At 37.7% G+C, this 14226-nt stretch overlaps 1 protein-coding gene across 3 annotated transcripts in view; it reads right to left on the bottom strand.

Moving 5' to 3' along the window:
• The window catches only part of Noc1 (Nucleolar complex protein 1), a 106255-nt gene that overhangs the window by 16556 nt on the left and 75473 nt on the right, over positions 1 to 14226 (bottom strand). For all 3 annotated transcript variants that reach the window (XM_090399033.1, XM_090399034.1, XM_090399035.1), the window contains exons 14-15: positions 12063 to 12123; positions 5642 to 5678 (exon numbers count right to left, since the gene is read on the bottom strand). In XM_090399033.1, coding sequence (XP_090255159.1) covers positions 5642 to 5678; positions 12063 to 12123 — 98 coding nt within the window. The remainder of the gene's footprint in view (positions 1 to 5641; positions 5679 to 12062; positions 12124 to 14226) is intronic.

Below are 14226 nucleotides of genomic sequence, written 5' to 3'. Positions count from 1 at the left end.
TTGATTCAATGCTGATGGTGACAGATGTTTGACCATCTCATAATTATTATTATTATTATTGTTATTGTTCCAGGGAAACTCCAAGGAGTCGACAGACTCATCGAGGGAAGCCCTAACATCATGTCAAGAACAACTATTCAACATTCACACAGAATCTATCATACCTAGCCTTGAACTCATTCACGGTCGTAGCACCCACAACAGACTCTGGAAGCTTATTCCACTCATTTACCACTCTCCAAGTAAAGAACCTAGCTCTAACACCCTTGTCCACCACGCTCTTGCCTAGCTTCCATGCATGGCCCCTAGTCCTCCCACCACCAGTCATATTTTCAAAAATATCTTCTGGATCAATCTTATAAAAACCCTTCAGTAATTTGAATGTCTCAATCATATCACCCCTCCTTCGCCTATCATCCAATTTCTGCAACCCATAAATCTTCAAATAGGCAGAATCATTGAAAATGTCAACTGTGTTGTGAATGGAGAACCTGTGGAACAAGTAAAACATTTCAGCTACTTAGGCACAATTTTTACTGAAGATGGTAAACTAAATATAGAAATAGACAACAGAATCAGCAAAGCTGGTATGGTGGGAAGTCAATTGAATAAATTCATATGGAATAAGAAAGAAATTAGTCAGAACACTAAATTAGCTGTATACAAGACTGTGTTCAAACCAATTTTAACTTATGGATCTGAGAGCTGGGTCAGAAGTAAAACACTTGACCAAAGACTAGAGACTGCAGATATGAGAGTCCTGAGAAAGATTAGAGGCGTGAACAGATGGCATCAATGGCAATATCATATTAAAAATGAGGATATTAGGAAAGAACTTGACATTGTCAGCATCCAGGAATGCATTAGCAGAGCTAATCTCAGATGGTATGGTCACTTAAATAGAATGGGAGAGGAAAGATTAGCAAAACAAGTGTTCTCTGCCAGGTTGGCAGGAAAACGACCCAGAGGAAAACCAAGATATAGGTGGATTGATATGGTACAAAGTGCCTTAGATGATAGAAATATAAGATCTGATAAGGTTGGAGTCTTGACAAGTAACAGACTGCTTTTGGAGGAAAATTGTAGATAGGAAGTTAGTAATGATGTAATTTTTTCATGTAGTACTGTCATATCCTGTACACCCCTTGAGGGTACATGGCAGGAATTTGATGATGATGATGATGATGATAAATCTTCAACCTATTCTCATAAGGTTCATTCCACAGACCTGCTATCATCTTGGTCACTCGTCTCTGGACCCTCTCCACTTCCTCCCCATCACGAAGAAACCCTGGTGCCCATAGCTGGGCACAGAAGTCCAGATGGGGTCTTATCAAGGCTCGATACAGAGGAACAACAACTTGTTCGTCTCTGCATGTTAAAGTATTTTTCAGAAGCCAAGTGATTTGGTGAGCTGTTTTAGTTACTTATGCAATGTGCCCCCTAAACTTCAACTCCCTATCCACCAACACTCCCAAATCCCTGGCCTCATCAATCTCCTGGAGTATGATTCCACCAATGCGATATACTGCTGCTATTCTTTTCATCCCAAAGTGCAGAACCTTACACCTTGCCACATTAAATTGACATCCATTTTTCCTAGCCCAGTCCTCCAAACTATCCAAATCATCCTGTAAAATTTTGACATCTTGTGCACTCACAATTGCTCTACCCAACTTTGCATCATCAGCAAACAAGTGAACACTTCCTCTCAGATCCTTTCCAATATCATTGATGAACAAATTGAAAAGCAGTGGTCCAAGAACAGAGCCCTGTGGCACTCCACTAGTCACAAGACGTCTTTTAGACTCCACTCCTGAATAAACCACTCTTTGATATCTCTCCTTCAACCACCCTCTTATCCATCTCACCAACCCTATATCTATACCCATCTGCTCCAGTTTACTGATTAGGGTTCCATGTGGTATCCTATCAAAGGCCTTGGCAAGGTCCAGTAGTATCACTGTAAACCCATTACCCCTATCCAGTTCAGCCGTCACTGTGTTATAAAACGTGAGCAAGTTACTGAGGCATGATCTACCCTTCACAAAACCATGTTGTCCCCCATACAATATCCCATTTTCATCTATCCAATCCTGTATTCTTTTCTTGACTAATTTCTCTAAGACCTTGACAATGATTCCTGATATGCTAATCGGTCGGTAATTTACAACAGCAGTCTTGGAACCACCTTTATGCAGTGGAACTATTTTCCCCTCTTTCCACCCGCTCGGGACTAACCCAGACCCGAGACTCAAATTAAACAAAATGGTCAAGGGTACTGACAATTCTTTAGCTGCTTCTCGTACAACACGAGCTGGTATACCATCCAATCCCACAGATGTATTGACATTGAGGTTATGCAATAGACTACTCACCTCCACTTCATTAACCACAATTCCTGTATAATCTACTGGTTTATTCGTTTCTGCAATGTCACCACCTGGATGATATACTTTTGCAAAGTGCTCACTCAGTAACGCAACTATCTCAACTGATTCAGTTACCTCCCTACCATCGGCATTCTTTAAAATCAATCTGCCATGTACATTTTTCCTTTTACTTGCTACATATCTAAAAAACTGTTTAGGATTCTCTTTAGCCTGCATGGCCAATGTTCTTTCGTAATCCTTTTTTTGCTTTTCTTACCACACTCGTCACTCTTCTGGCCTGTGCTTTATACCGTTCATGTGCCTGCCGGTCACCCTTCTCCTTAAATTCCCTCCATAGTTGTTTCTTTTTTTGCAACTCAAGCTTAATGGTGTTATTCATCCATTTAACCCCTACTTGATTTATTATTCGGACTCTAGGTATACAGTCAGCCATTGCTTCATGCAAGCACTTCTTAACTACCTCCCATGCACTATCAACTTCTAGTCCTTGCAGTTGTACATGCCATGGCACTGAACCAATCAAACTCCTAAGCTTGTCATACTTTCCAGCCCGATAATTCCACATGTACCCTGTCTTAATTGACAATTCTACACCTTTAGCCACCTCCCGAGTTAAGACCCTATGATCACTCTCACCGATTGGTGGCAATGTGGTCATATTTGTTACAGCCAAATCCTCAGATGTAATTACTAGGTCAAGCACTCTCTGACCCCTAGTATTTTTCATTACATGCTGTCGCAGATAGTTATCCCTTAATAACCGCATAAAATCCAGTTCCTTCCTCCCGTGTGTCCTCTCCTCACTCCAATCAATGCGACCATAGTTGAAATCTCCCATAATAATCACCCTCCTTCCACCCATTTCTTCTATTTGCTTGTGCATACTGTCACCACCATCTTTTCCATCACCTGGTCTATAGCAGCACCCAATTGTATATTTAGTTCTGCTAGCCACAATCTCACACCAAATGGCCTCAAATGTGCTCTTTTCTCTATCCTGCAATTCAACTTCTATTCTCCTTGGCTGCAGCTCATCAGCTATCATCAACAATACTCCCCCCCCCATTTTATTCTCTCTGTCATTCCTGAACATACTATACCCATCACATTCAATCCCACTAGTTATATCATCTACAGTCAGCCAAAATTTCTTCTTTTGTGAAAAAGACTTGGCTTGTATTTTGCAGTACTACTCGAAAGAAAACAGAATTTGTTGTTTTTCTGCATTCTTGGGAATGAAATTTGAGGGGGAGGGGGGTAAGAAGATACTGCTGGTGTGTTGGCAGCTGTGCATCCATCATGTTTAATGATGGAGAGCTGGTGGATGTGTATCTGCCTTTCATTGTCTTGATTTTATCTCATACTTCTTTGCTTTTGGTTACTCTTGTTACAGAGGATGTATATTGGACCCAGGATCCCTTCTGGCTCTGATAACAGAAGCGTTTTGCTTGGGCTTGAGCATTTTTGAAAGCAATGAGGTTTGTTGTTGTGTGGTATTTGTGGAAGATACTCTGCTTTTTTCTGAGCTTCCCTGGCTTTTATCCAATCATTATTCCATAGAAGATGAGCTGATTGTTGTGGAATCAAATTCTGTTCACCAGTCACAGCTTGCTCAATTTTCCATCATGATATTGTACATTCATCCATATAAGGTGGATATCATGGGCAAAATGGTCACTCCCATAAAAGCTGTATTCAATTTTCCACTTGAACAGTGAGAAGAGGGAGTGGGAGAGTAGACAGTTAAGTCAATGGAATATTCAATGCACATTTGGATAGGCATGTGGCAGAAGATGATGTTTCCTGTGCTCAAGAGGGAGAGGTTATAATTGTTGAGCATATGCTCAGCAACTCCTCCTCTGATATTAGTTTGGTCACTAGCCCACAGTGTTATGTCTGTTTAAATCCCTCATTAAAAGTAAAGGGGATGGTAACAGCAATATAATGCCATAAATGTCATTCCTGCGAGATATCTGTAACAAGAAGTAGATGCATGAGAGTTGAATGGCAACTGCCTCTACATTTGTATTAAGTGGAACTTGCTGGAAGGGAGGATGATGATTCTCCATGGGCAGGTCTGCTTCTCTGTCCTGTCCTTACAAATCATGACATTTTGTAATGCTGGACTGTCACTGGGGCATCAAACATGTTTCCTGCAAGCAAAAGAATGGTTTATACTTCTGCAAGATAGCCTTGATGTCATCAATGTTCTGACAGAATCCACAGCATTTCCATTGCAGAAATGTTTTTATTTCTTTTTGGTGGTATCATCCAGACTCCTGTCATTTCTTTACATTGCATAAAAAACATAACCTGGGTCTTGAAACAACAGAACACCAAAGTTTGTTTCACTCATCTAAACAGACTATTCACCATTCCATGACCACCAAAGCCACTTCATCCATTATTAAAAAAACAGAGTTAGAATTCTAAAGATATAGAATTTATTATGTGGACAAGACTATTCAGAAAAAATCTGAATGGGTAAGCAGTGTTATTGCATCTCACAATCATCTTTTGAAATCCATAAGTTCTCCATGTGTCAATGAGTTTACAGATGTGTAATCAACGCTGGCAAATATTTGTTTTCCTTGTACTGTAGTAGAGGCCATACAGAAATAGGAATACTTTATCACTATGTTTTATTCTTAAACAGGGGATGCTGTTACACATTTCAACACAGAGTATTTAGATATATTTATTATATATACTATGATTAAATGCACTGTAAAAAAAGTTGGGAAAGCTGCAGTGAATATCAACAGTCAGCATTACTTGATGGAAGATCATCATTATTATTTATTTATTTATTTTTTTAATTTTATGATTATGTACAAACTGTTAGCAAACTATAACTGCCAATAATCACCTAACAACTCATAGATCATCTTCACTTAATGAAAAATTAATTGGATATTTTCAAGCTAATTTTGCTGATAATGACACTTAGAAATAGTGCTGGGTGAGATAGGTTTGTTTAGGTTACTATGATCTGTGCAAGTCATGATATGTAGCTCAGTCAGTAAACACACACACACAGAGATTTACAGTCAAAAATTACATACTTAAAATCCCTCATTGGAGGGCTCAACCAGTATATACCTTGGGTAATCCCACACGACAACAACAACTGAGTTGACCTAAATTATATATAATATTCACTATTAAATAAAATTTCAAAAATTGCAACAGAGCTAAGTTAACACAGTAATTTTTTTAAATTCAAGTTTTTACATTAAATATGTTACCTGTTCTGCTGATGCAAACAATTCACCACTGTTCATACTGTAAGAGAAATGACAATTAAATAAGCTATGTCTAGCACTTTGTTTATTGAATTATATATAAAAAAATATGTACACTTCTTTAATCAACATAGGAAAATCAATTCTAATGAATTCATGCAATTTTATATATATATATATATATATATATAGGATTATGTAAAATTAACCTTCTTCTGAATTGCAAGAATGCTGCATGAATTTTCTAATAGTGACAACACTTATTTTGAATTAAAAAAAAAAAAAAAACAGAGGGTGGAGGATGAGAGCTCATCTACTAGCTAAATTTTAAGTAAAAATGTCATAAGCCACACGGATCCCACTGTAATATGGATGTTTGTGAAACTCTTCAGGTGGTAGATGATTTTCATCACTCAGTGTGAGACCAAGTATAAGGTTTACTTATTGGAGGCCTAAAATAACTTGAAAAGTATGTTTAATGTCTAGGCTATTAGGTTGTCCACTACAGGTAGAACTTACAGCTAGCTGACTTCCTGTGCTTCCATCTCGGTATGGTATCACTGATTGTTGACCTGGGATGTCCCAATTTGTCAACAATTTGCTGAACAGATGCCATGCAACATGGCATCCTATCACAACACCTCTTTCAAACTCTATCAGTTTCATTCCTGCAGCCATTTCACTCAAATCACAGTTGAATGACTTGGGAGCATCATATTCCTCTACTGGCTACACATGACAAGATGCACCTTACTGGGGGATGTTTGTTGATTTCTTTTCAAGCAGTGTGTGTGTGTGTGTGTGTGTGTGTGTGTGTGTGTGTGTGTATATACGAGGGCTGTTCAATAAGTAATAAGACTAATTTTACTGTCGCAAAACCACTCATCACAATATTAATTTCTGTGGAATAAAGAAATGTTGCTGTCTGTATTAACAAAAGAGGTTGATAGATGGCATATACGGGCTGATGTGCCAGAGTGGCACGTGACTAAACGCAAGCTTGTTTCGGCATGCCTATGACCACAACCAGTCATCGAAATGGAAGCGTCCTTGGAACAGCGTTATGCAATTAAATTTTGTGTGCATTTGCAAAAATCGGCATCGGACACTTTTAACATGATACGCGAAGCTTTCCACGATGAAGCAATGTCGAGGGCAAGTGTTTTTCAATGGCATAAAACTTTTAAGGAAGGAAGGCAAAATGTGGAAGATTTTGAACATGAGGGAAGACCTTCAATGTCCATCACAGAGACAATGATCAACACAGCAGCGATTATCATCAAGGAGGATCGCAGAATTACAGTATGCCAGCTGCATGTTGTCCTGAATATTTCTGTGGGAAGTATTCACTCAATCATGGCTGAAAATTTGGGACTGAAACGTGTTTGCGCCCGATGGATTCCCAAACTCTTGACACCGGAGCAAATGCAGCATCGAGTGGATGTGTGCACAGATTGGAAAGAAAAACTGGAACAAGAAGGCGACAACTTCTTAAAACGCATCATTACAGCAGATGAAGCTTGGTTGTATCACTATGACCCTACAATGAAACAACAAAGCAGTGAATGGAAGCATCCGTCTTCGCCTATCCCCAAGAAAGCAAAAACTGTAAAATTGGCTGGTAAAGTTATAACCATAATGTTTTTTGACTATGAAGGCATTGTTTACCAACATGCTGTAGAACCTGGCTCATACTATGCGGATGTTTTATGGACAATGGTACAGCATGTCAAAAGGAAGCATCCATTGCTGAAGAATGGCTTCTTATTGCACCATGATAATGCAAAGCCACATATTGCTAGTTGTGTAGTGGACGTTTTGCAGAAGAACAAGATAGATATCCTACCACACCCTCCATACAGTCCTGATCTCGCACCGTGTGATTTCTGGCTGTTTCCCAAGCTCAAGAAACCACTAAGAGGCCATTTCGAAAGCAACAAAGCATGTGTAAAAGCTGCGGAGGCGGTTTTGAAAGAACTCTTGAAAAATGGACTTTCACATGTGAAAGTCAAAAACTCAAAAGTAAAAGACAAAAACTGGTGAGATCTTTCTGAGCAATAAATACAAAATGTTATATTCAGGCAATGACAATCAAGGAAAAGAAGGAGTAGCCATAGTATTCAACACAAACCACGAGGCTAATTTTCTTGAATGGTAGGCAGTCTCAAGTAGAGTGATGTGGGCAAATATCAGAATGGAGAACTGGACAATGAGACTTATTTGTGCCTATGGTCCCATTGAAGGTTCTACTAAGGTAGAAATGGAGGAGTTTTTTGAGGCTTTAGACAAAGCAACTGACACAATGAAAAAGGAAAAGTTGGTCCTTGTTGGGGATCTAAATAGCAGAGTAGGAAATGAATGTGAGACATACAAAAATATTTTGGGAAAATTTGGAGAAAAGAGCAAAGCTAATAATAATGGCAAATATCTGTTGGATTTCTGCTCAAGACATGGACTGGTTATTACTAACACCATGTTCCAACATAAAAATGTGAACAAATTCACATGGAGAGAAGAGGCTAGGAATAAGAAAAGTCTCATTGACTATGTTATTGTTGATAATGATGTTTCCAAATTGGTGCAGGACACCAAAGTGTACAGAGGATTTGAAATTGAGGTGAAAACTATTTAGTCTTGAGCAGGATAAAATTGAATTTCATATTGAAAAGAATAACATGTAAGAAAGTTTTAAAGCGAATAAAAGTTGAGCAGCTCTCAGATGTGAACTGTAGACTAAAATACATAAAGATTATTGAAGAAAAAATGAAAGAGTTTGAGAACAGGAATCAAACCTTGGAGATTCAGATGCAAACTGAAGAAAACATTGATTGATTCTACCAGAGAGGCATGTGGTGAGGTTGTCTGCAAGGATAAAAAAATCAGAACTCCCTGGTGGACACAGGAAGTTAAAGAGGCAGTGAAGGAAAAGAAGAAAGCATATCAAAAGTTTCTGTCAAATAAATCAGCTTGTGCTCTTAGAAAATATAGAGACAAATGCAAGAATGCTAAACACTGTGTAAAACTAGCTAAACAAAAGTCATGGGAAGACTTTGGCAAGAATATAGAAAATAAATATCAAGAAGGTGGAAAAATATTAATGGAGGTTGTTGAAGCTTAGAAATGGAGGAAAGAGTACTGTAAAAGGAATTAGAGATGATAAAGGTGACATGAAAACAGGAGAAAACGATATCCTTGAGGTGTGGAGTAATTACTTTGAAAAACTGCTAAATGAAACAAGCAGTGATGACAGCACAGTGGTAAAAAACACTGACAAGGCATGCAGTCAGGAATATATATCCATACTTGAAGTAGAAAAAGCCATCAAAGGCTTGAAATGTGAAAAGGCAGCAGGAGTAGATGATATTCGAACAGAAATGCTGAAGTATGGTGGTATAAGAGTCTTACAGTGGCTGCACTGCATAGTTCAGAAAGCCTGGACAGAGGGACGAATTCCCGATGACTAGAGTAGAGCTCTCATTAGTACCCATATATAAAAAGGGAAATAAAACTGAATGAGAGAATTACAGAGGTATTTCCCTACTGAGTGTTCCTGGCAAGATCTATGCAAGTATGCTTGAGAAACGGTTGAGAAGAACTGTGGAAGAAAAGCTTGAAGAACAAGCTGGATTCAGGCCAAATAGAGGCTGTCAGGATCAGATCTTCACTTTACGACAAATAGTCGAGAAAGCATGGGAATATAACAAAGATCTGTATTTAAGTTTTGTCGATTTGGAAAAGGCATATGACAAGGTGCCAAGAGAGAAGCTATTCAATATGCTACAGTTATATGGTGTCAATGGGGCATTATACCAAGCAATACTTAGTCTTTATTTGAGTTGTAAGTCAGCAGTTAGAATTGAAGGAAGTACAGGAAGATGGTTTAATGTTAAATCTGGTGTGAGACAAGGATGTACATTATCCCCTATGTTATTCATTATCTATATGGATTACATTATGAAGGAAAGTGGTATTAAACATGATATCAAAATTGGAGATCTTAATGTCAGCGCTTTGCTTTATGCAGATGATGTTATACTTCTAAATAAATCCGCTACAAGTCTGCAAGATTCTCTGACTAAATTGAATAGCTGTTGTAATAGATATGGTATGAAGGTCAGCAATAAAAAGACAAAGACAATGAAAATAGGCAGAATCATTGAAAATGTCAACTGTGTTGTGAATGGAGAACCTGTGGAACAAATAAAACATTTCAGCTACTTAGGCACGATATTTAGTGAAGATGGTATATTAAATATTGAAATAGACAACAGAATCAGCAAAGCTGGTATGGTGGGAAGTCAATTGAATAAATTCATATGGAATAAGAGAGAAATTAGTCGGAATACTAAATTAGCTGTATACACGACAGTGTTCAAACCAGTTTTAACTTATGGATCTGAGAGCCGGGTCAGAAGTGAAACACTTGACCAAAGACTAGAGACCGCAGATATGAGAGTCCTGAGAAAGATTAGAGGCGTGAACAGATGGCATCAATGGCAATATCATATTAAAAACGAGGATATTAGGAAAGAACTTGACATTGTCAGCATCCAGGAATGCGTTAGCAGAACTAATCTCAGGTGGTATGGTCACTTAAACAGAATGGGCGAGGAAAGATTAGCAAAACAAGTGTTCTCTGTCAGGTTGGCAGCAAAACGACCCAGAGGAAGACCAAGATATAGGTGGATTGATATGGTACAAAGTGCCTTAGACAATAGAAATATAAGATCTGATAATGTTGGAGTCTTGACAAGTAACAGACTGATTTGGAGGAAAATTGTAGATATGAAGTTAGCAATGATGTATTTTTTTTCATGTAGTACTATCATATCCTGTACACCCCTTGAGGGTAAATGGCAGGAATTTGATGATGATGATGATGATATTATCTTTGATTTTTTAAATTCTACTGGTAACCTCTGTAGAATATTAGAAAAGAATTTTTGTAAGCTATTCCACTGTATTTGGTCTGTATTTAAAACTCAGGGTGAATATTTTCAAATCCAGATGCTTTACCAGTTTTCACTCTCTGGAGTGCAGCTAGAAGTTCTTCTTTGGTGAATGGATTCGATAGATTGGTTGCTTTAGAACGACCTTCTTTATGTCTGGTCAATTACTTCCTAATTATTTTAGTGTGGTTTTTTCTGATTTAACTCTGGGCAGATTCACTATCGGATTGGCAATACAGTTGGCACTAACAGCAGCTTTTGGATTGATCGATGGGAATTACCACCCAACTTTTTAAGTAGGCTCCATGCCTTCCTGCTTGAATGTTTAAAGTTCAGCCTTTCCATGGTTTCAATCCATCTAATGTACCATAGGTTGACCAATCGACCTCTCGTGTATGGGCTCAACATAAAAAAGTAATGACCACTTGAAATTTAAAATCCTGTGTACACTCTTGTTCCAAACCAGGATGAAGATATCGCTATCAGCCATGACATAGTCAATTAGACTTTTCTTATATCTTGGGTCTTCTTTCTATGTGAACTTGTGCACATCTTTATGTGCTCTCTGCCTGCTCTAATGAGTCAAAAAATCCCTCCACTTTTTCCTTAGAAGCACTTCCCAAGATATGCATTATTGAGAACTGGTTCTCAATGATGCCTATAATTTTTGGCTAATTTGATCTGACTAATGCCAAAAAACTCCTTTATTAATGATGCTTCTGGCATTCATGTATATTCATTTTAATATCCTCTTGGGCCACAGTTATCCTACAAAGTTTCAGATTTGAAACTTGTGAAACTGCATAACTGTTTCTGCAGATACGTTCATTTGTCTCTCAAGGGTGCCCCGCCCCCTCCTCTCAAAAGTTCCAAGTTCTCTGATTTTGCCCATCCAACTTCTCACTGAATAACTCTCCAAATATCTAATTCCAAAACAATTCAAATGCAGCCCATCGGGCATGTACAAATCCTTTCGTCCATCAAATTCACTCCATACATATATAAACTCCACACCATTCCTCCTGCATAATCTGCTCAATAACTCATTAGCAATCATAGCCCCTCTTCTCAATTCAGTCCTATCATATCAAGGCAGCAGACTTACAATCTTTACATTCTGATTTTCTTTTTTCTTCTATCAGAAACATTGTCATATTTTCTATCATTGCATATTTATCACTTTTCAATTTCATTCTCCTTCCTGCTATAATACACACAAATCATTTTTCTAGTCACCCTAGTTCATTTTTCACCTGGGAAGAACTCTGCATAAGCATGTTATTTCACTCCTTACTCTCAACCTCATCATCTATATTATCTTCAGCCACTTCTTTCATGCTCATTCATATTTCATCCACTATGAATCATTCCTTCTACACTATCTACAACACTTTCACTATCCTGCCTTACATTGTTAACATTGGTTGCTTCACTCCCATGCTTTCTATAAATAACCAAGCAATTTAAGAACTTACCTTTTCTTTGTACCAAACTTCTTCTTTGGAATGTTTTCTGATGTCCATTCTTCCAGATCATCTAAAGAAAAAGAATATTCATGTTTTATTTACAAAATTGATTCCTCTAGACCTTATCTAATTTTAGCGCAAGAGATTTCTTATTCAAATGTTTATTATCCATTTTTCATGATTGTTAAACTGACAAAGATATTAAAAGATAAACTCTATACAAGAAGTATAGCATATTAGTGCTGTATGTAGGCAAGAAGAAAGAAAGAATCTTAATGTTTTTTGAAGAAATAGAGGTTGCAGTACATAGCAAAAATTGTTCCAAAGCACCGAGGTGGATGGAATGAAAGAGGAGGATAAGAAATTTGTTTGATATGCATGGAGCTGGACAGCAAAATGTTAGTAGTTGTACAGGTAAGAAATGTCTTGAGCAAAAAAGGACATTAGTGTTTTCTGATAGCTATAGATGCGATATGCTTATGCCAGGAGAGGCTAGAGATGCACTCAAGAAAGACATCTGATCTAACAGAGATCTGAGTATTATCAAATGTGAGAAGCGCACAATCATTCTTGTGTGAGATAGTGGATCGAAGCTGACAAAGTTATGCTCTTCCCTTCCTCAACTGAAATATCGCAAGGGGAACAGCATTTATTAATGCTATTCCCCTTACTACAAGAGCACTGCAATGTTTAGCAAATGAAAAGATGAATGGCAAATACTGCACATTGGATATGAGGTTAGCAATAGAAAGTCATTCATAAATAGTAGAAAGTGCATAGGCAAAAGTAGAAGCCCTAGAGTACTCCAGCACTGATGGGAAAATCTAAAGAAATTAAGCCACCTCAAATGATATAGTGAATGACGAGAGGTATAAGAAAGATTTAATGAATACTCACAGCATGCACTTGAATTAAAATCAAATTAAGGGCTGTAAAAGTAAATACAATTAAATTAATTTATATTATAATCAAGTGAAAAAGCTTTCAAGATAAAATAAAAAATCTCCGAATTTATTTAATTGTGCTGAATGACAAAGCTGTATTCCATAGTTCTGATGCTTTGTATTAACATATTCATTGGAATCTAATTCTCTGCATGTAGATTCATAATAATAATAAAAATTTGGACGAACCAAATTATTATTACCTGAGACCTCCAGGGAGTCAAGGACTCATTGAGAGAGGCCATAGATCACGAACACGAGTAGTCACTTTCTCTTAAACTCATTCACACTCACCATCTCAAAAGGCAAACTGTTTCACTCACTGCTTTGTAAGAGCAAAATCTAACTCTTACCCCTTTCTTAACTGCACATAAACTTAACTTCTGTGGATGTCCCCCTTGTCCTCTCCGAACTTTCTATATAATGAAATCATCAGCTGGTAACCTATACAACATCCTTTCAGAAGTTTACTGGGCATATCACCTCTTTTTCTCCTGTTTCTCTTTCTGTGTGCACAGTAGTCCAGGCAAAACGACTTCCTTATCCTTACATATCAACGTTTCAACCCTGCAGTTATCCTCCGAGTTGTATTTGCAGTTTTTGTTGAGCGACCTTTGAACTTTTAATTCCTATCCACAATTAACTCCAAGATCTCTAACCTCATCAGTTTCTTGTTGCACAATCTAAAATCCAAAGTTTACCGTTACTGACAGTGATGGCACTTAGTGAGTTATTCAAATCATTTTATAAGTGCTGTATATCATTAGCAATGACTGCCCTACCTATCTCTGCATCATTGGCAAACAACTGACCATATGCTGTCAGGTCCTTCCCAATATCATTAATGTACAGATTGAACAATAATGGTCCAAAGACTGATCCTGACACCACTAGTCATCTTAAATCTGGCAGATTCCCCACTTTCTGATATGTGTCCATCAGGTACCCATTTATCCAAGTCAACAGTTTATATTTCAATACAATATTCTCCAGTTTATGCGACCTTTCCGGTGATATCCTACCAAATGCCTTAGCAAAGTTCAACAGTATCATAGCATACCTATTTCCTTTATCCACCTCAGCCATAATATTACAAAATATAAGCAAATTGGTAAATCACGATCTCCTTTTAGTAAACTCATGCTGTTCATTGCAAAGTATAGATTTTTTGCCAACCTACTTCTGTATTTGAGTTCTCTAATATCTTCACTAATACTCCAGAAATACTG

This window comes from Typopeltis vanoorti, chromosome 10 (genome assembly GCF_054136105.1).
Source record: "Typopeltis vanoorti isolate ZY-2024b chromosome 10, IOZ_Tvanoo_1.0, whole genome shotgun sequence".
Lineage (NCBI taxonomy): Eukaryota > Metazoa > Arthropoda > Arachnida > Uropygi > Thelyphonidae > Typopeltis > Typopeltis vanoorti.
The sequence above is the reverse complement of the archived record's forward strand: the minus strand, read 5'-3'. Positions and strand labels throughout refer to the sequence as shown.